Below are 26639 nucleotides of genomic sequence, written 5' to 3' on the forward strand. Positions count from 1 at the left end.
TATGAACGAAGACTCACAAAGCATCAATGTACAACAAAAGAAATTCAGTATTTTATGCCAATATTCGTGTTCATGTTTAAATCTCCCACAGTAAAATGTCTGATTTTGAATATTTAATGAGTGTTTTAGAAAGCTAGCCTGTCCTTTCAATGTACCGTAAATAGTTTCTGGGAAAGACATATGCTAACCTACAGTCCTGAGGCGGACTCTGTTTGTTGCTGACCTTGATTGCTGTGTCGAAGGGACTTCGAAGCGTTAAAAACTACAATTTCCAACGGTCCCCGAAAAGTAATCTCCGGAAGGACATTCTCAGCTTCCCGTTTTGCTACTGCATTGTGGGAGCGGGAAAACGTCTTAAAAACTCACGTTGTCCTAGCATCTAGAATCGAACACAAATCATTTTTTTTCATCAGAAGTGAACAAAGGTACGGTAAGGTAAACGATGTAAAGCAAACTGTAGTTGACCTACATATTGTCTAAGTATCCATGTAAAATTATACCTAACATGAAGCGTGCTTGTTTTAAATGATGAAATGCCGAGTGGCTAACTTTAGCATTTCTAGCGATCTAACTTAACGTTTATTTATTGGTTTATATGTCTCTGCTTGTCATAAATGTGTGTATCATGTTTTTTTTGTTTGTGTGTGTAGTTTTTGTGTATTTGCTGCATATCGTTTAGGAATATTGCACGCGATAGAATATATCAGCTAAGGGGCATATACGTGATTTTTATACTCGTGAGTTTGTGCATCTGTAGTATTTGTTTGGATCAACCAGGATCCGACTCATTCTAATTAGTTATAAGATAGTCACAGAGCAGTGAAGTAATGTCTTAATTTCTAGGTATAAAAGGAGTAAGGATTCACGGTTGAACCGGCACTATTGTCTGACCACAGCAGACCTTTTCTTTCTTCACCCTCACAGATATTCATTCAAAATGTCCATTGGCGTTCCCATCAAAGTCCTGCACGAGGCTGAGGGCCACATAGTGACGTGTGAGACTAACACTGGTGAGGTGTACCGAGGGAAGCTCATTGAAGCTGAGGATAACATGAACTGTCAGGTAAACATATATTGACCTAAAAATGTTTCCAGATTTTTATACTGGTGTATAAAGGGGTGGTAAAAGTATTCAAATATACTTTAGTTAAGGATACAACCATAAAAGGATGACTAGTGAAAATGCAAGTCACCCATTTAAAAAATACCTGGAGTGAAAGTCTTAAAGTATCAGGCTCTTAGTGTTTCCAAGTTTTAAACAGTAAAGGTAGGGAAAATGTACTGCAACTAATAAGAGGGCATTTCTTTCCTTTACTGCACTAAACAAAGGCAGCGCTACATTTTGTATGAATTGTTTTGTGAACCAACAAAGGCAAACCTTTCTTTTAAATAAGGCCATGGGTGGTAATCTGTGCTGGTGCTATTGGTGGATATGTACTCTCTGTTGCCGTCTCATGTGGCATTTCAAAGTTTCTGGCTCCGCTTTGACATTTGTCGGCTGGTGTACTGACATTGGCGATGATGAGTACATGCCAGGGCAAGACCTGTAGCGAGGCCTATGAGCTTTTACCACAATAAAGCACATCTGTTTAGGTCCTACTGCAGTGGTGCTTAAAGTAGTCCACAGAGGTGGCATTCCCCCACCCATTAAATCAGTTTCCACATAAAATACATTTAAAAAAAAACAAAACATGGTTTGTGACTGACCTTTCAAAATGAAGCAAGTAATGCCAGTTGTCAATGGAGATGTGTTGGAGTAAAAAGTATATAATATGTCTATAGATGTGGTCAGGTAGAAAGTGCAAGTTTCACCAGCTGTTCTCCTACCCATATTTATGAACTGCTTTCTTGTTACATTCTTGATTGCAGTGATTTAATTTCTTTCTCTGTTTTTAACTGTAACTTTGTCATTTGTAATTTCCATGTAATTTTGTCCGTTGTTAAAACGGTCAACAGTAACACACAGGGTACTATGTTTCCCATTTTTTTCCCCCCCAGATGTCAAATATTACCGTCACTTATCGAGATGGCAGAGTGGCCCAGCTGGAACAAGTCTACATCCGAGGGAGCAAAATCCGTTTTCTCATACTGCCAGATATGCTTAAGAATGCACCCATGTTAAAGAGCATGAAAAACAAGAATCAGGGGGCAGGAGCTGGAAGAGGAAAGGCAGCGATTCTCAAAGCTCAAGGTTAGTCCTCATTTTTCAATTAGTCCTCTCTCTCTAATTAAAACTCGCTCGTGACTTGTTTAGTGCTAGTTGATGTTTTAGCTACAGCTGTTTGAAGGGCTTGCTGAAATTTGGAAGAATCAGCTTCCTGCTGCTGGTGCATTAGAGACCTTACCATAAGGACCATTCAGTTTGTTATATAGTCTTTGATGAATGCTCATCTTATTGCAGGAAGTAAGAAAAAACACACTAGTTTCTTAACTGCATGGGTGTTGCACAAAGGTTTTCATTCTGCTATACAGTGCAACGTAGAAAGCATCATATCATATATTGTTGCTACGTAGTGGAACACTGGTACAATAAATATTGTATTTGCAGTATTTTTACTTGCATTAAAGATGTTTTTAAACTGTGGTCCTGTCTTTGCAGTAGCAGCAAGAGGACGTGGCCGTGGAGGTCCTGGAAGAGGAAACATTTTCCAGAAGCGACGATAGTTTGTCTTTTTCTCAATGTATTATGGAATATTTCGCTCTGTACAGTTTGTTTGAATAATCGCATTCAGGTTTTTTTTTTTCCCCCCATTCTAGTCACCTTCCTGGATTTGATGGTTTATGTGACTTTTTGTTTTGTTTTTATAACTTTTGATCTTTTAATAAATGGAATTGTTTCACAACTCACATGTGAGCATATTCATGTCTTGTTGCATCCAACATGAACCGGTTTTACTCTGCAGCGTGACGGTGACATTAAACCTCCCATGTTTCTCAGCTTTATATAGTAAAGTGCTGGCACTGTGAAACACGATTAGGGGTCATATTTTAATGATGACTTAAGATAACCTTTTATCATTTTCAAATTGCGCTAGATTTGCAAACACAATTCTGTTTAAGTATGGATCCCTAAATCAACTTTACTATTTTCATTGCATCAAAGAGCTCTACGCTTAGACTAATCCGTTTCTTGCCGTTCAGATCCGTTAAGTTCGAGGTTTTCTCTTAAACGTCTCACTTTGATGTATTTAAATACATTTCTTCATATTTACTCTGGAAATTAAGACAGAAAATGCCATTGTGATAAAGCTTCCTGTCTATGGGGATTGCCGGAGGCTGGTCCGTGTAAACTCTGATTGGTTTACCGAAGATGCCGTCCACCAATCGCAGCAAAGCTGTCTCCGTTCTCTTTGCATGTACATCAGACCCAAATTATAAGCTAGCAAGCCATACTGTAAGGAAGCGAAAAAGAATCCCAAACAGCAGACATTTTGATACGAGAAGGTAAGATTTTTGTTTCCATAAAACAATGCAGCTGTATCCGATTAACATTTACCGTTATACGGGCATTCCGCTTTAATGATGTCGTGAATCGTTGGTAGGATTTCCCCAACATCTGTTTCGTAAGGAACACGTTAGCACTAGCAAAACAACGATATACATTCACAAATATGTTGTCAGTGACGTTTTGTCTTGACTCAGATGTCTCGTAGTGTTTTTGTTGATTATTTGTTAATTACTTTAAATCCTCTCCATCTCTCATTACTGATGGAAGTTAATGAGCGACAACAAATATGACCAAGTTAGCTAATTATCATCTTGACAGTGTAGGGTGCAGAATTGATACAAAATCAATCATAACTCGAATGCAGTAGCACAGTTATTATTTCAGAAATTCAGTTATCTTCGCGGTTTTTGTAGCTAAGTTGTGTGTGGCTTTTGGAGACGTTAGCAAAGATATCAGGTAATCTATTCATGATATGACTTTAGGGTGCATGTCTTTGTAGATAATATAATATTCAGTGTTCTCTGAAATGCCACTTAAATCACAGCCTTGGTCGAGCCTGGTCGCATTAATTATTGGCATATATTTGTTTATTTAAATAATTATTCATTATGAAATTATTTGCATGTTACATGGTGCGAAAATGAGTTCCATTATTTCAGAGGTGTCATCAGATCCATAATATTGTTCCCCGAAACTGAGGGTAATAGAAACGGGACATGTGAGAGGGATTTCTCTCTGGGGCGAGCCGACTAAGAATCACTGCTAGTGGTGCTTTAAGCGTGATATAGAGCATAACTTACATGAAGCCCAGATTTTTCTTTCAAATAGATTTAGTGAGAATGAATGCAACCTATCCAAACCCGTAGTATATTTTTACCCTCTTTTTTTTTACTGCATTGGTGAGATCTTAAGCACTCCTCTCTGCTGTACAGTTCTAACGTAATGCAAAGGAAAGCATGACACAGAAGGGTACTGGCCCGTTAAATAACTCAAAACTCCCCAGTCTGCCTTCTGACACATTTACTCTTTAAAAAGTCAGCTAAGAGAGATTTATTGCTGTAGTGCTGTGCACTCTACATATCACCGCCAATAAAATGATTGTGTAATGTGATCTGTCCCACAGAATATGGAATCAGTTATCATTTTTCTTCCTGTTATGGTTTCTGATGAGTTGTTTGGCATTAAACTGGTGATTATGGTATAGATTCAGGCCCCTGTTGTCATCTGTTCTCTAAGTGCAGATTAGTAATGGTTTATTTGTCTCAGTTAATGCTGGTGTGCAAAGGGCTCTTTTGCTCCAGATGGTCCAAAACCCTTTCTCTCTATATGTGTGCACATTATTGCTCTTGGACCCCTACACCCATAACCCAGATAACACTTCCCCCACCCTCTTTCTCATTTCAATAACACGGGGAAGTCTAGATCACGTGACCACTCCATGTGTGATAGAAAGCAGAAGCATCGGGAATAAGACAACATCTGTTTGTTTCTAGGGCAAGATGAGTTTCCTCAGTGGACCACAGACACTCTAATGAAAGATCACTGAGGTTCATGGCTTTACAAGATCAAACACAATGATTTTTTTTTTATCTTTGCTTTTACATATTATATAAAGAATTTGGTAAAGCCTTTGGACAACTCTTTTTGGTTTTTTTTGTGACAGTTCTGACACTGAGATTTTTAAAACGTTAAACATAGATCATGCCCTTATGTATTTGCGCGTGCAAGTTAGAAAGAAAAGTGTTCATCAATGCCTCACCACCCATCAAAGATCAAAGTGGGTCACCCAGGGAAGAGGCTGCACTCAGATTAAAATAGCTTGACAGGCTCCGGTGCCTGGTTACTTCTTGGCGACATCTTTTTTGTTGTGTTCTCTCCTCCAGCCATATCTCATTTGTGTGTGTGTGTGTGTGTGTGTGTGTGTGTGTGTGGGGGGGGGGGGGGGGGGGGGGGGGGGGGGGGCAGCAGCAGGGAATGTGGGCTGCTCTGTGCTGTGAGATTTATGTTGTATTTACATCACAAATAATGTTCAATGAGTACTTATCCTTTTAGAGGAACCACGAAGAGCATTAGTGCTTAATGCATCAGTACTGCACCAGGAAAATGTCCTGTTGTCCTTCAGTAGACGAATCGCTTAAACTGTCTTGGGATCAGTTTAGCAACACCTGGTCAAACAAATGGCTTGGACATGGCTGAGTGGGCACTGGGTTCCTTCTGGCAGCACTCACAGCTCACTGAAACAAGAGAACGTGGATATAGGTAGCCAAAGAAAAGAAAGCCAAAATTCATTTTGACACTAAAAAGCATCTCGCTCAGTGATCCTTTCAGATTTTAGCCCCTTGAGTTATTCTTCTATCCAAATATCCACTCTAAAAGAACATCACAACCAAGCGTGTTCTCACTGTATTAAATAGTTTTGGAGAAAAGTTAGTGTAAACAGCAGAAGTAAGTTCAAAATGAGTGTCTGTATCTGTTTTTAATACTTGTTTGAATTTCCATTGCACAAGTTCTAGTAATGAATGAACGAAGTATCTCTATCATCATTAATCAAAGTCCAGTCAGTTTGCTGTCAGTTGCTGTCATTTTGTATTCATCATTCTGTTCCCTTCTGGCTGAATGCTTTGATGTGTGTGTGTGTGTGTGTGTTAATATGGAGATTTAAACTCAGACTTGGTGAGCATAGCACAGACAGACATAGTCTATAAACGCACCACATTCTCCTTCTACAGATAAGGTGTTTCACAATAGTATTGCAATGCAAAGGCCTGTTTTACGTCAGAAAAGATTCAGTCTGGAGAGGACAGCTCCTACTGCTCGAATAGATGGCCTGTTTGAAAAAGTTACCCTGTCTCCTCAAATATCACAACCGTCCCCTGCCCCAACACCTTCCCAATCAAGGCTATTGCTGGTTAAAGGGTGAATGGAGGTTGTGTCAGGAATGTGTCTGCAGAGCGTGGCTCTACAGGTCAACAACACTAACCAGGAGAAACTGAGTCTTATCTTAATATAGGACCTGGAGAATTCATAACACGAGAAAATGAGTCTTATCTTGATCTAAGACCTGCAGAATTCATAACATGAGAAAAAAAAAAAACAACTGTCGACTGTGTGGGAGTTTAGATGAGAAAGAAGAGAAGGAGAGAGACGAAGGAAAGAGGAGAGTTGAGATAATATTGGAGGAGAGGTATGGACAGAGATTTAGAGAGAGAAAGAGAGAGAGAGAGAAGGAGGCGGAGGAGGAGGAACCAGGGAAAAAGCAGGATTGACTTTGTGGAGGCGAGAGAAAGAAATGAGGACACATGGAGGAGGTGGCTCTGCCCACACATGATCTCCTTCATGAACCCTCCAGAGCTGTACATCTATTTTACTACACCTTCCTTTCTTTGTTTCAAACCCACATCGCCTCTACATATTCAGTATCATCTTCAGTTTGCACACTACCACAACAATGATGAAATCCTTGCCTTGTCTTCAAATGCAAACAAATAAAGACGCCTGAAAAAGTCCAGAGTTTTGTACATCCAGACTACCTTTGAAAGCAGTTAGTCTGCAGGCTGTCAAGGTCTAACCAAATTGAGGTGATTTTTTTTTTTTTCTGAGGAAAACTGAATTGAATGAGTCAGATCTGAAGGACAATTTTAAACTGCCACGTACTGTCCTGCAGTTTTATAAAGTTGAAATTTAACGGACAAATTTAACCTTACATTAAGCCGGTGACACAGCGAGAGTTTCTGGTATTGTTTTGCAGCAGTGTCCACAAGCACCAGGTCATGTCTGATATTAGAATGGAACACAGCTCCACTTACCTCAAAGGGAAATGCTTATCTAGAGCATGGGCTTTGGAACCAGTCATGTGCTTGCTCTTATTGAGTTCATGTCCTTCACAAGCAATGCCACTGTGTTTTCGCTGTTGAGGTTTCTGTACAAAGCCATACTACGTAGAAATGTGGTCCTTTTTCTCTTGGCTTACAGTGTGGCCCTCTGAGGTCCTAATGGAGGGAAGCTGGGGAGGACTGTGGACAGGACGTGATGTATCCCTGTGTTTCTCCGTGGGCCGGTGCTGATGGGCGGGCTCCACGTGGTTATGCCCAGCCTGTTCCCAGTATCCGTCCTCCCTCACAGCCCCTTCCTGACCTGCTGTGTAGCTGCACTGTCACCTCAGCGACCGCTCCGGACCTGAGCCAAACAGACGTCGCGGACATGGAGTCCGTCATCGTCGTAACCGAGTACGAGCCCAGCGGCCCGTCGCCGCAAGACGGCGAGGACGAGGAGGTGGAGGACATGGACAGCTCCGAGACTCCCGAACCCGCCTCCACGCCCTTACGCATGCCTTCCTGCGACCTCCTGTCTCACACGGCGGGTCGCCCGGAGGCCCTGTTCCCCGAGCCTCAGGAACATCGCGGCAGGCTCAACCTCTCGGACAGGAAGCTGTCGCTGCAGGAACGCTCCCAGACGCTCTCGTCCCCCTGTGGCTCTCCGGGCCTCAACGGGCGTTACATCTATCCCTCTCTCCCGTACTCGCCCATCACCTCCCCTCACTCCTCTCCGCGCCTGCCCCGCAGGCCCACCGTGGAGTCCCACCGAGTTTCCATCACTGACCTGCAGGTAAGAGTGCCTGTCACTACCACAGACTTCTCTGCATAGTTTTGTAAGGGAATGTAAAGGAATGATGAAAATGCAGTCTTGGGATTGCTGGCAAGGGATACCCAGGCTCAGTGTTCAGACTTGTCACGCTGTCTGAATTGTCTGTAATTTTACTTTAATGTTTTCTGTGGGAAAAGCAGTTTGGAGCAGTGCTGTGTAAAATTGGATAACAAAGATTATGTAATTGTTACAGCATTGCCCTGAATACAACTCGTGAGAATCAGGATGACTCAAGCATTTGAAACATTGCAGGTATTTTTGACTAGAGCATAAAATTGTTTTAGGAAAAATGTTTGTCATTTTTCCCTGTCTCTGATAAGGCTGCACTGATTCAGGTTGAGCGAATGAGTCAAAGGTGGGTGAAAATTAGTAATTAACAGATATCCTTTCCTTGGTAGATAGTTTTCTAACATATTACATTCCTTTAGGATGCGAGTAGTGTTTAGCTAGTGCTCTTTTTAGTTCAATTCAGTTGTAGCCCCCATTACAAATTTGTGTTTGCTGTTGTATTTAAACATCTAATAAAATGTATTCCCAATCCCTAATGAGATTTGTTCTGTGGATAACATTCATAGAAATTTAGTAGGGTTTCTGATAATCCACGAAGATTTAGCTGAGCTAGTTTAAGGTGTTAAAGAATTATGAAAATGAGTAATGGCTTAAGCGGTTCTTCATTTCAAATAATGTCTATCCTTAAAGCAAACTGATGCACTTAGCTGTTCATTTCACAGCGTTGAATAGCTGTCATCAGAATGTAATTTCAGTCGTTTCATGGACGTTCTCGTAAGATTCCTCATTTGCTCCCAAAACGTAAATAATAGCGCAGTCTAATGGGCCTTAGACACATGTGCACATCAAGGTTTCAAGATAAGATTTTCATAAATATAACTGAAATATATCGTTGAGAAGATTTTTCTTTTAGGTACAGTGGATTTACAGAAAGTGATCTCCAGTGCTAGATGAGCTGGCTCGGATTTTTTAGCACCGTAGAGTGATCGTAACCAGAACAATGTGACATTTGTCAGTTCAGTCGAGTTCAGTGCCCCCCTGACTTGCACAAACATCGTCCATGGAGTGCGCATATTTTAATAAGCAAACAACTGCGACTGATTACAGCAATTATTGACCAATGAACTGAGAATTTCACAGAATACTCTTTTGGCTGTTAGATCCATCAACGTTACATGTACGATATTTGCTGGTTTTCCTGAATTAGCATTTCATTTTAGTAGACGTTTAAACAGACTGTCAGGGTAGACACGTATTTCACATCAGGCACCCAGTACGCTATTATGGAGAATCAGAAATTAGATATCCAAGATAGGCTGACAAGTGTGTTTCTCATCGTAGCTTCCTATTACATTTTGATTTTTAATTAAAACAACATTGTTTCAGTACAGAAACTCCATGGTTTGGCATTGTAATAAATGAGCGATAAAGGTCATTTGCACAGCGATAAATTTGAGACGCTAGCGGTTAAAAGGCGATAACATCGTCCGGACAGGATCAACACCTAACAGAAGTAGCCTATCGCATCTCCTTGTCGTCCGTTGTTCCATTAAGCATTGTGTGTTGCTGAGAGCACGAACCTTTTCTTACGTAGACTATAATCATGTATTTTACTAAAAGTTTGTCTGAGTGAATAACCCTTAAGTAAGCTCCTTTGTAAAGAATTTTATAGCGTCATTTAGTTAGGATTTACTATAGCGACATTGTTACGATCCATACCTGAAGATCCTAAAGAACACGTCCTATTTTTCTGAAAACATCCCTTAATTTTCTTAATTCTTAAAAATTCTAACAATAATTTGCTGTGTTTTGCTGATTTATTCAGAGATCCAAATGGAGTAAACTGAAGTGTTTTTCTTTCCCAAAGGATTGCGTGCAGCTCAACCAGTACAAGCTGAAGGACGAGATTGGAAAGGTATTTGTGACCCCCCCCCCCCCCCCCCCCCCTTTTTTTTTGCCATGTTCTGCCACTGGCATAAAATGATTGAAACATCCAGCACACCAGTCATTGTTAAGTGTGCCCCCCCTCAGATTCCCTGAATCACAGCGTGGAGTGTTTTTAGGAAGATGGGAAATATAAAAGAGCCGATTTGGGCAGGCTCAGTGGTATTGTTAGGCAGAAAGAAACAGCAGAGCAGACAATGGGGGCCTGTCAGGAATGAAAGGGAGATTCCTGCAATCAGTTCATCTCTGTGTCTGTGGAGTGGAGTCCCTGCTGCATCTCCAATCTGTTCTCCCAGCTGGGACCTGTGTGTGTGTGTGTGTCGGAGTGTGTGCATGTGTCAGTGTGTGACTGAATGAGAGAGTTTGCAAGCACAGGGTGAGGTATGCCTGTGCAATTACTTAGTCAACTACAGCATGTGCTATTTTATTTAGATTATTAAATCCTCTGCTAGATAGTTGGTATAACTGAATATCATTGTTTGCATTTTAGTCAGGTCAGTGGAATTGCTCCTTTTTTGCATTGCCTGTGTCTGTGATGTCATTCTGTGAATGGTACAGCTACGGTATGGCTGTAAATTCTGACTTGTGGCCTAATTCACTCTCCTGTACAAGGGCTCCTATGGAGTTGTCAAGCTGGCATATAATGAAGATGACAACACATACTATGTGAGTGCTTCATATTCCACTCCTAACACATATTTGTTTTCACTCTTCTTAAGGAACTACAGATACTCTATTAACACACAGGAAAAAAAAACAGCTGCAAGAATTGAATATGAAGTGTAACGTCAGCAGAGTAAAAATCAGTAAAAAATCATGATGAAATTAATTTGATTTTTCAGTCATGTTCACTGATTCACTAATAACAGTAAAAAGTTTAATGTAAGAAAGTAGTCATATTTACCATGATTGCACACGTTGCTGAGTTTTACATATGTCAGTCACTGTTCTCTGTGACACTGGAAGGCTGCTTCCACTCTAGTTTTCTGCTTCTCCTGCAGGCGATGAAAGTCTTGTCCAAGAAGCGTCTGATGAGACAGGCTGGCTTTCCACGTAAGTGCCTGCTTCAAAGCAGATGGACTCGTCAGTGGGGGAAGAGGGATGCCTGGCTCGGTTTTTCATAGCCCTCTCAGCCTTTGACACACATCTATTCTCCTCTTCTTCTAGGACGGCCTCCGCCTCGCGGTGCCAAAGTGGCCCCTGAGGGCCTCTCGCAGCCTAAGGGGCCCCTGGAGCGGGTGTATCAGGAGATCGCCATCCTGAAAAAATTGGACCATCCCAACGTGGTGAAACTTGTGGAAGTGAGTGTGTCTGTTTTTTCCCCTCTCTCTTCATTTCGTTGGCCAATATGCTTTTCTTCTCCAACCTTCTCTCATTTGTGTCTGTAGGTGCTGGACGACCCCAGCGAGGACCATCTGTACATGGGTAAGAGCGGCCAGATCTCCAGCTTATCGGCTATTGTCTTACTTCCAGCATACCTGTCATTTAAAATAAAACTGTAGTGGTTATCACTGGGCTATGGCTTAGTAATTTTATTCTGTTTTGTTTACAGTATTTGAGCTGGTTAAACAAGGGTGAGTAGAGCCACTGTTTTTTTTTGTTTTTTTTTACAGCATTCCTTATAGATGTAAATTGTATCTCATTGATCAAAACACTTACTCATGCTCTTTTATGTGATTGGATATGCAGTGCAGTGATGGAGATCCCCACTGATAAACCACTCAATGAGGACCAGGCTCGCTTTTACTTTCAAGATTTGCTCAGAGGAATTGAGTACTGTGAGTAGACAACTCATTTAAATGACACTGGCTACACTGGCCCAGCTAGTTATTAAGAAAATGAAATGAAACCATCTGACAGCTTTAAAAGTGTGTCAATCCATCCCTGTTGTCCTAGTTTGAACCTCACTGTTGTCACTGAACTGCTCTTCTCTGTTTTCATTAGTGCATTATCAGAAGATAATTCATCGGGACATTAAGCCCTCCAATCTGCTTGTCGGGGATGATGGTCACATCAAAATAGCTGACTTTGGTGTCAGTAACCAGTTTGAGGGTGCAGATGCACTGTTGACCAGCACTGTGGGCACTCCGGCATTCCTTGCCCCAGAGACACTCTCTGAAACCAGGAAGAACTTCTCTGGCAAGGTGGGCAAGTTTGTTTACTGCTCAGGACAGGTTAAGCAGGAGAAATGTCCAATGGGAATATGGTCTCATAGATGCTGCAATGTACATGGGAGGAAAACAATGTGTCATATAAAATGTCTGCTATCATTAAATTCTTCTTCTTTCTTCTTCAGGCTTTGGATGTGTGGGCCATGGGAGTCACTCTGTATTGTTTCGTCTTTGGAGTGGTAAGTCTTTCCATTTCATCTCTACTATCTTAGCTTTACAGACTGACTGCATATTTAGTCCTTTTCCTGCTAAGACACCTCACATTCACCAATGCAGTTATATGGATATGTGAGTTCATGTTAGATATAACGTATATTTAATCCAAAAGAATGAGTCATCTGTGGTGACCGCATTAATTCACATAATGTCACCCACAGTGTCCCTTCATGGATGAACGCATTTTGAGTCTCCATCAGAAGATCAAGACTCAGCCTGTGGAGCTACCAGAGCAGTGCGTCTCTCTTTCTTTCTCTCTTTCTCCTTCTCTCTTTCTCTCTCTCTCTCTCTCTCTCTCTCTCTCTCTCCCTCTCTGTCCCTCAGTGTCCTTCTAGAACACCTTCAGAGAATGTTGCAGTATCATTATGTGCTTGACAGTGTGTCTCTTGTGGTTACAGTGCAGACATTTCAGATGATTTGAAGGACCTCCTCTTTAAGATGCTGGATAAAAATCCTGAAACTAGGATAACAGTGCCACAGATTAAGGTATGACTGTAAAATGGTTGCTCTTGAGGCACCTCTTTCATTGAAATTCATTGTAGAAATCAACTGAATTTTCATCAAAATAGAATAGCAAACAGTTTAAAGGCATCGAAGTATACATTATGAAATGTCAGTTCTCAGGTTGTATGAGGTGCACTGTATGTTTGTAATTTTCTTGGTAAGCGATTTTATTTTGTAACCACAGGTGCACCCCTGGGTGACCCGTCATGGTGCAGAGCCCCTTCCTCCTGAGGATGACAACTGCTGCAGCCTGATTGAAGTGACAGAAGAGGAGGTAGAGAACTCAGTGAAGCACATCCCCAGTCTAGCTACAGTGGTGAGTATGGACAGTGAGACAATATCGATACAAAAATTATAAAAAAATAATTTGGTAATAAAGTTTGTACAAACCACTTAGATGTATGAGATTGAAAATCTGAGTATTTTAACGTAAATGTTATAAAAATAATTATCATTACAATGATAAACATAATTCATAGTTCATTTCATTCGTGGCTAGCGACTCAGCATGCTTTACATGATAGAAATGTGAGTACTGTTATCTGTGCAGTTATTTTGCACGTGTGTCTGATTTTACAGTGATTTTTGTCTGATTAACACAAGCCATCTTTCACTCTTCTGTAGATCCTAGTTCGAACCATGTTGCGGAAACGTTCGTTTGGGAATCCATTTGACTGGGCCCGAAGGGAAGATAGGAGTTTGTCCACTTCGGGACAGCTGACGTAAGTGTTTCTCAAACATGTCATGCTCAAAATCACACAAAATTCATCTGGCTTTGACTGGACTGCATGATTTTAAAGAGCATTCAGTGTCCTAACAACTTGTCAGACACTGAGACAAAACCACATTTAGTTATTTTATGATGAACTACTTGGTAAGACAGTGTTTACCAATAATCAGTGGAGACAGATTTCATTTTCTCCAACAATTATGTTTCATTATTATCTTTTTTTTTTTTTTTTTATTATATGTTTATTGTGTTTTTTTTTGAAGGGGGTGCTTATTGTTATTGGTAACTTTATTGTTGTTTTGAAGACTTTGTTCATTCCCAGTGAATATTCCAGAAGAACATATTTTTATTGCACCCGCATAAACAGGAATAAAAATTCTCACTGTGTCTCCCTCCCTCTCTCCTGGCTATAGAAGAGGGGGAGCAGGGAGTTTGAAATACTGCTACATTCATGGTAACCAAAGGTACAACTCTGCTAGTCTGCCGTCCTCTGCTTGCCTCTCTCGTGTCATTCTGAAGTCCCAAATTCTGTTTGTTTTTATTTCCCTTGGAATGATCTAACACACCCTCAGGCGTTAGACGAGGTGATTAGGTTGAAGATAGAAGAGGAGTTGCATCGAGCGTTACGATCATATCTAAGTCAGGGCGACCTACGTAGCGATGCCATGCTAGACATCTTGTCATCTAATAGATGAGGTGATAACTTTAGTGCTAAAGGGCATTCAGGGAGCTTGGTTTTTGCATATTAATGTTGCTGGGATTAGTAACTGATGATCAGAGGTATACTGGCATGTCACGGTAGCGTGTGCAATTCAGGGTACCCTGGGCTGAGATCTCTCTGTATTATGAGTAAAGTAGAACCTGCAAATGCTCTTTAAAAAGAAGTGTTTGCCTTTGAGCATTTGAATCCAGTTTCCTCACAGATTTTTCTCCCCTAGGATTCTGATTCAAGACTGATTTCTGCAGGTGTATACATTGCTTCAGGCAACTGTACATCTAGTGATGCACAGAAGAAAAAAAAAAATCATCAGTACTTGTATGTTTGAGGGCTTCAGTTTAATTTCCCTCATTTAAGCTGTCTTAGATGCTGAAAAATACCACCATTGCATCTGCAGCATTCTTTAGCGGATGGCCCGGGGGAAGCGCATCCTGAATTGCAGCCCGACTATTTGTCTCTGCTTGTCGCTGGGAGAAAAATAGCTTAATCTCTCTGTCTTTTTTTTTCCAGCACTCTGATATCCTTGCATGCAGCACGACAATGTCAACCATACTCCCTCCTCTAAGGACATGCCAGTGACCCACTTTCATTGTGTTTGCCTCTGATCTCAATGTTTGGCTAATGCTGTACTCACTTCTTTCCTCACATTGTTTCAGTCTACACTTACCCTGTCGCTACTGTTTGTCAGCTAAACAAAACTAATGGTCTGTGGGTATGTGTAGTCTAAGACAGATACAGATGGCTTAGGACAGTGTTTCTAAACTCTATTCCTGGTGACACACCAGACACATTTGAAATCTAGCTCTGCACAAACACACTCAGTTAGTCCGAGTGTCCTGAAACTGTCAGATCAGTTTGTATGTGTGCATAGCTAAAAACAAATGTGAAGTTCTGTGGGTCCCATGGACCAGAGCAGAGAAACACCCACCTGTAATGTGCAGTTATTTAAAATACTTCTTTGCCTGTTTCCTAGGAAACAAGAAAGCGGGGAAGGCATGAGGAGTATGGACTTGCCCTTCGTGGGTGAAGATGAAGTGCTTTCCTGATGTGTGGGGTCCACAGAGTGTTTCTGCGATGGCCTGGTGGCAAAGGACTGTGACTGCTCGATCATTCGAGAGGCTGGATCGCTTCAGGGCTCCAGGGCATGGACCTGTTGCTGGGACATATACCCAGAAAAGGACCTTGTCCCTCAGCCCGGGCTGGGACTCCCACATCATGCATGCGTTTGTACAGTCCTACGGTAGCATGCGCTGTGTCGGGCCTCTGTTTTAGGGCCTTTTGCCCCTTTTTAGTGTGTTTCTTCCCCTCTCTCCATCTCGGAGACTGTGCTTGCACTTTCATTGTAGCTGGGGGCAGAGGACACACTTGAGAGTTCCCCCAACATTCTAGAATGTGATTGATCCCCAACATTCTAGAATGCCCCCTACCTCTAATGTTTTAGAAGGACAGTTTGTTTGACCATGATTGTTCAGAGCTTCATCAGGTCTCATTATTTAAGAAGAGAAAAAGACAAATTGCTTCCCATTCGTAGAAACATCAACCAGGTACCAGGATTAGTGGTTATTTTGTTCACTCTAAATATTTTATTTTCACCACAATCTCACGATTATTTTAATGGCTTTATATTTAAAGTCCTCCCTTTTATCTGAGCAATAGAGCACTCAGTTGAGCAAGATAAGGGACAAGGAACCTAACTGAAATATTGACTGAAGATTGACACGTTTGTTTTTCTTTTATGGTCCCCCAAATGATTGATAGAAAGAGATTTTTCTCAAGTCCAAATGATCTTTACGGGAACATACAAGTCTCTCTGTGTGGGTATTTGTGTCTGTTTTAAAGTTACTTAGTTTCATAATGGATCGATCACAAATGGTTCATGGTGGATTGTTCACTAATGTTTACTCCATAGATAAAAGAAGGGACAGTGGGGTCTTTTTTTTTTTTTTAAATCTGTCTTGTATTCATCAAAGCAAAGAAACTACAATCCAAATGGACAGGGAGAATCTAATGAATGGCTTATTGTGTTCTCTCCTCAAAATGTGGGTTATTGTTGTTAGTTAATGGTCTACATTTAAAATACCAAAATAACAGACATTGTGTCCATATGATAAGTTTGTGTTTCATTTCACCATGAAAATAAGGGTTATTTCTTTAGTTCAGGTTTAATATTTCAGATAGTGTAGTGCAGATGTGTTGAACTTCAGAAGTCTGTGTTTTCATCTCTAGCTGTCATTGTCAAAGTCTATTTAGTTCTTGACATTTCAGTACCATCAAGCTGCAGGATTTTAGGGAAATATTATAACTTATGCAATCTATGCATGACGTCACTTAATGAATTGACATTTTGTATGCCTTATGTGTTATACCCACAAAGAAGGTAGATTATAAACAGACAAATAGAGTTTTAGTAGTAGAGGTTAAGTTGGATATGATTAGAAATGAATATAGAGATGTAAGGACATAGTGGTTGTGTGCTCTAGTTCCACGTTACAGTGGGAAGTTAGCCCAGTTTCATTAAGATATACCACATCACCTCTGCCATTTATCTCCTGTGTTTCTTCCCTTTTTGTCCTATTTAGATGTAGTTGGATTGTGTCAGTATAAAGATGGCTTCCATCACAGGTCATTTTTTGTGATACATACGATTAATTACACAGTTCATGCTTCCACTTTAGGAATATTTCAGCACAAGCGTGTTGAATGTACTATAAAAAAACTGAGGTTTACAGGCACATTAAGCCAGTAGAGTAATTTAGGCATTCTCAGTTTGATTCTTGCATGTCACTCTGCTGTATTTTAAGATATTTCTCAGAAATCGTATGTTTTGTGTTTTTTAATCTATTACTATGCATAAGAAATTTCACTCTGTGGTGCAAATCTGGACTTTATCGGTCAGTCTGTAAATCGTGTGTGTTGTGTTGGATGTTGATGTGGGGAAATGTAGTCAGTTTCCTTAGAAACTGCCTGTTTTGGAATTAATATGTGCATGAGGACTAGTGTACATAAACACAATCTTATGGAAAATTTGTCACATGATAACATAGGAGGAGTAATGTTATGAATACCAAACAAAAACATGTAGCCAGTTTAGCAGAACATAATATGAAAAAACATTGTACATTTGCACATGAAGATGAATGTGACCTAATTTGGAAAAAAAGAAGAAGTTTGATCTAAATTAATGAAAGTCCCCCTGGGAGCATTTTTATGTTTGACTTGAAGCAGATCATTGAAATTGTTAGGCACCTACTTCCAAAGACTATGAAAGCTTTTGCCCCCTCTGGAGTAAGTAGATTCACAGTCTGCAAGGACTGCTATCTGACAACAGAAAACTAAGATGGGTAAAGATTGACTGCAGAGTTGGAACGTTTTTGAAATGGAACTGAATGCTTGTATGATATCTGTAGTTATATATGTATTTAACCTTTTTCCTACATGGTATCTGCCCAGTTGTACCTTAAGGGCTAGGATTGAAGTTTGCGTCCATATCAGATAAGCTAGTAAAATTTTGTCACCGTAGTGAGATCTGTTTACAATGACACAACCTAATTGCATGCCACCATTACCATAGCATTGAATTTTCAAGCATGATGAAGTTCTTTGAACGATCCTCAGTGATCATACACATATTGTATCTTGTTAATTATTTGAATAAATTAAAGTTGCCTTTCGTCTGCTGCGTTCTTCAATGACTGTGAGTATTAAAGTTGTGCGACACCTAGGACTGCTAACCGAGAGGCAACAGGAGCATAATTATCGAGTTTCCACATGAGATTCTCAAGTCCTTCTCCCTCAGTCAGTTCCCATTGACGGACAGTCGCCTCTGTAGTTTCGGGTTACAATGAAGAGCATAACGGAGTCTTCCAACGACGTTGCAACACATGGCGATGCTACGTAACTTTTAGTGAGGAAAATAACTGTTACATAATATGTATCTGGGCCACGCATGATACATGCGTATTTTCAAATATTGAGCTCATTTATGACATGTAAGAGCTGGTATCAGAGAAACAAACAAACAAAAACAACTTCTTCAGCGTAGAGATGTAAATATATGTACCAGTATACTTATGTGTGATGTGTGTGTGTACCAGTAAGTCACGTAAAATGCCTAAAAGACATGCTCTGTGATGTAGAATGTCAATATTAAACTAAATGACACCTCCACACTTGAAATAAATCGGCATTTCTGTTATTTATTCATTAAGGCGTTTCGAGGAGGGACCAAATGATGAAAATATTTAAACCGCAAACTTGTATTTTACGGATGAAGAACACATATTTGTCCTACACTCTTACGTAGGCTACAATGTCATCAAGTTAAAATATGTTCAGGACGAAAAGTTAAAAAAAGAAAAAAAAAAAGATTGATGAAAGCATTGACAGATGTGTCAGGAAACATGCCTGCAGAGTTTGCATAAAAATGTAGCGAATTGCTTTTAGTGGTGAATTTTTTCATCATACGCTGTGTTTTGAAGTGAAGTGAATATCTACGACTGCGAATGTCTGAGATTATGAATTTTTAAATCCTAAAACTTAATCCGATGATGTAACAGAATTCCTCGTCCTTCTGCAGTGTCTAAATCGACCACTAGAGTGTGTCAGGAACCGCATACATGTCCTAGTTTGACATCCACCTGTTTCCTGTGTGCTTTGTTAAACTGCTGCTTAATTTCAGGGTGTCTGATCATCAAAGAACCATTTGCTTGGTTTGAGGCATTTGGGCTACTATATTATACTAGTATAATATAATATAATAGTGTTCATGGCTTGATTAGTTTTTCTCGGTCTTATCTACTTGAATATTTTCCTTAAATTAGGCTACGCTCCCCCTGTTTGCTCATGAGGCTATCTCTACACAATTTTGAAATTCAACGTTTTGTACAGTCTAACTCTATAACACTGAAATAGCCTATACATAAACTATACGACTTCATGAATATTCGCTAATACTCATTCGCTTTGTACCATTCTTTGAATTTGTCATTTTAGTTTAGAATTACTTTCCCCTTTTGCAGTAATATTCCCTCCACTGAACGTTCGCTTGGACGGCATTTCTTCACACCTTTTCCCCATCTGTGAAAGGCTTTACGAGAACAATTTTGCCAATCTCATGAAAACCATTTCATCTGAGCTGTAATTATTCAGGCTGCTGCCTGGCAACCCGTGGTCTCTAGCAAGAAACATATCAGCTCAGCGGTACAACCAGCCAACTGCAAGCATTCTAATACAATAACAGTGGATTTATGACTAGACTAGTCCTCTGAGCAAGTGGTCGAACACGTCAGACCTACCACTTGTTGGTTATTGTGTGGATGCGTCAAGTTCCGAATCGGGGTGTGTAAATTTATTGATTACTGGGAGCAGAAACGTAAGGAGGCTCAAACGGTTCGCTACTACCGATGGCTCGACCAGTTGTGATAGTCGGCATACAGCGGCGTTGTTACAACTTTGATCTTATTGTTTAAGAAACAACTCGGTCTGTGGTGGCTTCTTCAAGTGAGCTTGTCTCGAGAGTTGACGAGAACCAGGCTTGCTGTGGTAAGTTTCTATTCCGTCAATAATGGTACACTGAACAACATTGCTTTCCTTTTATGCGCAATGTTGTGTTTCGGATAACTAGTAGGTACTAGGTAGTTTTTCACCATTTTTTATTTTCAGCGTTTTACTTCACAGATTTTACTTTAGTTAATGTCATTTGGCGTATAGCTAGGATTATGTGTTCATTCATATAATGACGAAGATTCTCCGTTAGGTCATTTGCGATGTAATATTACTTCGTGAAATGTTACTTGTTGAATACCCCTGAATGTTCGAGAGAGACAAGAGAGAGAGAGAGAGAGAGAGAGAGAGAGAGAGAGAGAGAGAAAAGACCTATTCTAGTTTTGGTTTAAAGTGTGCGTGGATTTGTTGACATACTTTATGTTATCCGAGAGTGAGTGTGTGTTTTGTTGTAGACAGAAGTTCAGCGTCTATTGGCCTGGCTTGGGTTTACGAGTACAGGACAGCTGTGCTCTCCGGTTCATCTCCACAAGATGCACATGAATAGCTTGCTGAATCGTTGGAGTAAGTTCATACTCTTCTTATAACATCGTATTACCTTGTGTATTTTTAATTGTTCTGATGTTTTTAAACGTCTAAGAAAACTTGTTTTAAGTCTTTATACATTCTGGTGTGCTTTTAACATTTTTGGCTTACTTTCAACAACTGCTAGATGTTTTTAAACGTCTAAGAAAACTTGCTGAAAGACTTTATACATTTTGGGTTGCTTTTAACACATTTGGGTTGCTTTCAACAACTGCTGGATGATTATGTTCCATAAGTGTAACACAAACAAATGATACCGTACCTGTATATCAGATGCTTATGGCGTCACTAAATTACGAGCAGCTTGCAATGGTAAGAAATGCAGTTAAATTGAATTCTTTTCTTGAAGTGGAGACGAGAGTTTAGATAAAGTGTTAAAGGTTGGCCTTTGCTTTTTTTGGAACTGTACTTTACAGTACATGAATTAGGAGGAATAATACATCAGTCTGCACAAAGACCGATTTCTCCATTCTCCCAATAATAATGCTAGTCCTTTTCCAAGTGAATGTCTGCTCACTTTGAGATTCTGGCTCCACAGCCATTTTGGAATGGTACATATTTGCTCTGCCCTGGGACACAGTGCTCGCAGAGAAGGCCAGAGGGGTGTGAATGGAAAAGCTAACCATAAATCAGATATTTATACCAGGCAAGGAAACTCAACCAGCTCTGTCTTTTAAATAGAGCTACGCACCGACAGCTTAGAATGAAGTCACAACAGTTCTAAAACATACCAAAAGCCTTTGCACCATTTTCTTATGACGGTATTTATTTATTTATTTTTTTAAATCAGTTATTCAGATTTGACTGTGTGAAAAATGCAGTTTTTCCAATGCAGTGTTGGCATAATTGCATTGCTGTTTGTTACGAATTTTACATTTGACTTTAAAGTTTGAAATCAGACTGAGTTCATCTCAGAATATGTGGTGCAAATATATGACATTTCCCCCATATTGACACTTTTTGTGCCTGTTTAAAAGACACTGACAATGATGCTAATTTCAGATTGATTTAATTTGGGATGTCTGATCATTAAGTAGTTTCTGTGCATAGACTAATTAATTAAATCTGACCAGTCACTTGGATGTAGAGTAATAATGCTGCATTGATTAGTTCGGTGATGGTGAAGAAAACCTTTTGTCCATTCTCAGACAGTCTCTATCAAATCAAGCCCAGCACCTGTTCAAAGGGTAGAAGATACTTATTACTTTGGTGGAGAGTTTTATATATCACCCCAAAACTCTTACTGATTACCTGTCATTTTAAACCCTGTTGTAAAACTTGGCAATACTAACACTTGTTTTGATGTTGGTATTTGGCACCATAGTTTTGATTGATCTCTTACAGGCGTAATTATTATTTTTTTTGTAGCATTTGTTGACAGTCCATTTATAGTGAGGTAGCTCAATGAAAGTGCATAGGTCATCTTTGTGTACTGTAGTCGCGGGAGAAAACAAAAGGGAACAAGGGATGTGATTCATTAGGGCTTAGGCGTCAGAGTTAGCTCTCCCTGCAGCATGGCACAACAGTGTCACGCAAGCCAGTAATGAGTCCACAACATGGGTTTGATCTGTTTTCATGATGTCATCTATAGAGAAACCCCCACTGCAGTTTGTGTTTTATATTGTTAAATTATATAATGAAGGATGAGTTGTATTACTGCTATGATAAAGTGATACTAATGATGCAGCTTTATATATATAGATCTATAGTATATTGTACAGTGAAGTTATATTGTACAGTGAATGCTGACTAGATTAGACCAAATATACACATGCATGCAGAGCTCTCACGTGGGCTTTAGAAAGAAAAGGAGCTTTAAGTTATGCAGAAAGAAAAAGCCCACATAATGGTTCCTTAGATTTTCCACATTAATAGCTGACACTGATTTAACGGTCAAACTAACATTTCACTAACAATTTGACCGATTTGAAGGGCGAAAATACTTGCTCTGTATTATCTGCTGTTTTCTTTTTCTCAAATCTTCCCCACTATCTTTGAGCTTATTAATTATATGTTTTAGTCCATTTCTCTCGTACACTTCAGAGAGAGGCATTTTGCATCCGTTTTCAAGTTTTAAGTGTGATTAGGAACATGCGTTAGTGAAACAACTTTTCTCTTATCCTGCGGTCGTTGACGTCAAATGTCTCACCACTCCGAAGTATGTTGAATTTCACAGAGTGGTGTGAATTTGGCTTGAAAGTATCTATCTACTCTGCAAGTACATACCTGTGCTAATGTGTGTTTGTTTTTCACTTGTGTTTGTATCACAGCATGGCACCTTGCCTCTGAGCTTACAGACTGACCTTTATGACATCACTGTGTCGTGTTTTTCCATTTTTCCAAGAGCGCTTTATTATCTGTCTGCCCCTATGGTGACTGTCCTGTTTGTACCTGTAACCTTAAACCTCCTAATTACTGGCTTGTAACGCTTAGCTTAGCTTAGTACATTTTCTAAGCGTCTAAACAATATTGTCTGAATTAATGATCATGACTGATACCTTAGCAGTGCCAGGCAAAAGGTGTGGAGTCTAATAGAAAGAGCCATCAGGGCTGGGCAGCAAAGTATTTTTTGAGTCATTCAGCAACACAAATCTGTTCTCAGAGCTTGTTGACAATGAGTTTTCATTTGGAGTTTATCAGAACTCCACAGGAAGAGTCCCATCTCTTAGAAACAGACACAGGATAATTACTTTTGATTAGTTCCTGCATTCAGATGAAAATGGATACAGTGGAAATTGGATATTATCCTTTGATGTTGTTTGTCCACCCTGATTGGTGGAGAGAGCTTTGGGGACTGTGTAAAAAGGCTCATAATCAAACTTTCATTTTTCCTTTTTTTTTAATGTAAGAGAGCCCAAATTCTGTATTTTATATATTTTATAAATATTGTATATTAACATATGCACTATTATATCTGTTATCGGTGTTACATCGCAGCTGATCTTTCTGCAGCTGTGGTACATCAAAGTTTGAACGTAGCTTTTTTGGCCTGTTTTGCTTAGTCAGTTCCCCAGACTGTTTTAGAGAGAAAGTTGAGGTCTCAAGAGAGCAATACAGACTTGGGCTAAATGTCTGCATTATTAACCACTCTGTTCAGTGGTCGGAACTACTTCTGTCCTGTGATGACTGTGTACTGGATGATCTATGTAAGGTTTTAGGTTTCATTGAGGACAGAATTAGAAGAGCGTAATGGACTCTTAGATAGGGAGAGGGCTTTGGTGACATCAGACGTAACTGCATGTGCTTTCAGGAACATCTTACACGTACAAAAGGATATCTAAAACTTACATTATCTGGATTATGTGATAAAAATGGGCATCATTACTAGATAATGGGGTGTCACCCAAGTTTTCCCTTAAACCCCTAAACCATATATCTGCCAGTAAGAGGAGAACAGATAGTCTGAGTTAAAGGAGTGTGTAGCCACCCGAGGAAGCCATTTAATTTGCACGTGTCTCTTTCTAATTCCTTCTGATGTCTCTTATTCAAATGCAGACACCATCCCCATACACAGGTCTAGACTTACACTATAAATAATTCACTAGATGCAGAATAGAGATATGATGTTTGATCCACCATTGTGAAAAAGAAGCACTCAGTATTTGTTCTCATTCATGTGCATAGATCACTGAGAAATCGTTGAAGGTATAATCCCTACAGAGTAGCCTACCTGGATACATGCCTCACAAAGCTTTAGTTTTGCTCTAGATTATTTCCACATTTGTAGGACCCTTGCAGACCCACACAAAGCATGCTTTGTTTAAAAACCACCTCCCCTCTCTCCCTAAGAGGATGAACAACTGTTATGAAAGTGAGTGCTGGCCTTTTTCAGTGGGAGGAATATGATTGTCTGGGGGTGGACAGCCCCAAAAATGACCCCGCAAAGCTTAACACAGACTAAAGCAAGGTAGAGTGCTCTCTCCCGTCCACTCTCCGGTTCTCTCTGTCTCTCTGGCTCTCTCTCTCTCTCTCTCTTTCAGTGTTTGTAATTCAGCATCTAAGAGCATCTCCAGCATCCTACCTCACACACGCACACACACACACACACACAAAGAGATACACACAGACACGCACACATATTAATGCCAGTTTTGGCAGAGAGCTTTGCAACCTGTGCTGCTGCTGCCTTTCTGTCTCTCAGTTGCCGTGGTGAGGAGGAAATAGGCAGGCTTCATAAAGCTGTCGCTGTTGCGTTCACTGCACTGAAAAACCAGTGTACACTGATAACCTGAGCATGGAGAAAGAGAGAGAGAGAGAGAGAGAGAGAGAGAAAGAGAGAGAGAGAGAAATAGGTGAGCTGGTTTCAGGTGTCTGTACTTAGAAAAATGCAATGGCAGTGACTTCACCTGTACAGAAGGTGTGACATACAAGTACTGTGCGTGTGTGTCTGTATGTGTTGTGTGTTTGCATAGGACTTCCATGTAACTTTATCCATCATTAGAGAGGTATTTTACTTCACATTACATAGGCCTATCTGATTTTCAGTATCTGTGTTTTACATGTGAAGTCATGGCTGGATGAAACTTTTATCAGATTTCAGTATGCATAGTTTACTCTGTGAAAGTGATGTCACCTCAAAGTTAGAATAATTGAATAGTCTGTGTAATCTGTATGTAGGTTAGTTGAACAGGCATGTGAGACTGTAACTGAATTCTCCCTTACTGATAAACTACTAGCCTTAGTAAGAGATTTGTGCCACTGTAAGACCAAGGCCAGAGATTAAGCCATGAAAGCGTTGGAAATGTCCTTCTGGCCCACACTGAGAATTAATCACCCTCCAGCGGTTCTTTAATAATGCGGCATTTATCCCCGTTTATGTATGCATTAAGTAAGTTATCTAAGCTATCACTTGTAATCTGTCCGTTTTGGGCATGGGATGTTCTGGAACTGTGTGTGTGTCAGTCACTGCTAGCATCACTACCTCATTGTGTTATACAAGGGGTAGAAACAGAAATTAGGCTTGTTTGTTTGTTTTCTTTTGTTTTGACTGTGGTCAGTGAACGTGTATCATTGGTTTGTAATACTGTGATGCGGTGGTGTTGCCACAGAAGGGGAAGCTGTGATGTGATTGTGTGACAACAGTGCAGGGTTCAGCCTAAGGGAGGGAGTATGTGAGATGACGTGAATGAGTGAACGGACAGTCAAAGCGATGGGGTCTGAATGCGTCAACCACACACGTACTGTACACACACGCACACACACACACTCACACACACACACACACACACACACACACACATACGCACACACACACACACACACAGACAGACTCAATGCAGAGGGAATGAAAGTTCAGCATTGACATACCATTAATGATGGTGTGTGATGTAACACCCATCTGACACAATAATCTTCAATTCAGTGAAATGTCTTGAATGCACTCACTGCTTCTCTTTTTCTCTTTCTCTCTCTGTTTCTGTCTTTATCTCAGTCATTTGCTCCTTACAGATGATCCGTAGATTTAAGATCATTCTATAATCTCCTTTTTTCGGTGTCCTCAGCAGTTCGTGCTTCAAGTTACAAAACACTGGTATCACTTTATCAGTTTTGCCTGCCAGTGATTTCATATGTTCATTTCACTTTTTATTTATTTATTTTTTCTGAATAAAATCACATCGTGATCCAACGCGTGTGAAAGAGCAGTGTGTGAAAGGCTATTAAAATTTATGGGGTTTAATCCCAGTACAGACATGGGGTGACGGGGTCAGTCCGTCAGTTTTTTTAGTATGTGGAACAGAGTCAAAATTATGAGCTAAGCCCCTCTCATGAGCTCATCTCATGAGACCATTATGAGCCTGGAGGACAAATGTCATGTGTCGCAGCAGAGAAAAGCTGACCCAAATGGAAGCCAGATTCTTATGTTCAAGTCTGTACGTCACGTCTGTCATATTTCACTTGTTGTGCCCTTCAGGTTAGATAGGAAGAAAGGCAGCCGAAAAATCCTTTCATTTTTGAAAGTGTATCGTTTCGCCCTAGTGCAAGGCAGGTATCGTGTAGACGTCTTTTACAAATTTGTACTTGTTGTCAGAAGGATTTAACACAACAAAATGACATTCGGGGTATCAGTTACTGTTGTGACGACACGTGTTTTGTATGAGCATTTCTTATGAAGAAGGCAGTACAGTATATTTTTCTTTTCCTTGTATGGAATAAAAGGATACGCGGTTG

General features: G+C 40.2%; 2 protein-coding genes across 3 annotated transcripts; both read left to right on the plus strand.

The window, feature by feature from the left end:
* Positions 1 to 344: 344 nt before the first annotated feature.
* snrpd3l (small nuclear ribonucleoprotein D3 polypeptide, like) lies at positions 345 to 2824 on the plus strand. Of its 2 annotated transcripts, none has more exons than XM_030769347.1 (4): positions 345 to 425; positions 925 to 1063; positions 1999 to 2191; positions 2600 to 2824. In XM_030769347.1, exons 2-4 carry the CDS (start codon positions 938 to 940, stop codon positions 2662 to 2664), a joined length of 384 nt encoding a protein of 127 aa, XP_030625207.1. In that variant the 5' UTR covers positions 345 to 425; positions 925 to 937; the 3' UTR covers positions 2665 to 2824. The 2 variants fall into 2 exon arrangements, with proteins under 2 accessions (XP_030625207.1, XP_030625208.1); XM_030769348.1 differs by having other exon boundaries at positions 346 to 435.
* Positions 2825 to 3382: 558 nt separating this feature from the next.
* camkk2 (calcium/calmodulin-dependent protein kinase kinase 2) lies at positions 3383 to 15430 on the plus strand. Its single transcript, XM_030768571.1, has 17 exons — positions 3383 to 3444; positions 7421 to 8053; positions 9969 to 10016; positions 10658 to 10711; positions 11047 to 11098; positions 11213 to 11346; positions 11434 to 11470; positions 11598 to 11619; positions 11735 to 11823; positions 11990 to 12189; positions 12342 to 12395; positions 12594 to 12667; positions 12831 to 12918; positions 13121 to 13252; positions 13561 to 13658; positions 14080 to 14130; positions 15358 to 15430. Exons 2-17 carry the CDS (start codon positions 7478 to 7480, stop codon positions 15428 to 15430), a joined length of 1782 nt encoding a protein of 593 aa, XP_030624431.1. The 5' UTR covers positions 3383 to 3444; positions 7421 to 7477.
* Positions 15431 to 26639: the final 11209 nt, after the last annotated feature.

This window comes from Chanos chanos, chromosome 3 (genome assembly GCF_902362185.1).
Source record: "Chanos chanos chromosome 3, fChaCha1.1, whole genome shotgun sequence".
NCBI lineage: Eukaryota > Metazoa > Chordata > Actinopteri > Gonorynchiformes > Chanidae > Chanos > Chanos chanos.

Bases quoted from the DNA above. Each gene is read 5' to 3' on its own strand.
- camkk2 (XM_030768571.1), top strand. From the start codon at position 7,478: ATGTATCCCTGTGTTTCTCCGTGGGCCGGTGCTGATGGGCGGGCTCCA. The intron at 10,017-10,657 runs GTATTTGTGACC...CTCCTGTACAAG, and splicing joins TGAAGGACGAGATTGGAAAG to GGCTCCTATGGAGTTGTCAA. The intron at 14,131-15,357 runs GTACAACTCTGC...CCTGTTTCCTAG, and splicing joins TACATTCATGGTAACCAAAG to GAAACAAGAAAGCGGGGAAG.
- snrpd3l (XM_030769347.1), top strand. From the start codon at position 938: ATGTCCATTGGCGTTCCCATCAAAGTCCTGCACGAGGCTGAGGGCCAC. The intron at 1,064-1,998 runs GTAAACATATAT...TTTCCCCCCCAG, and splicing joins AGGATAACATGAACTGTCAG to ATGTCAAATATTACCGTCAC. The intron at 2,192-2,599 runs GTTAGTCCTCAT...CTGTCTTTGCAG, and splicing joins AGCGATTCTCAAAGCTCAAG to TAGCAGCAAGAGGACGTGGC.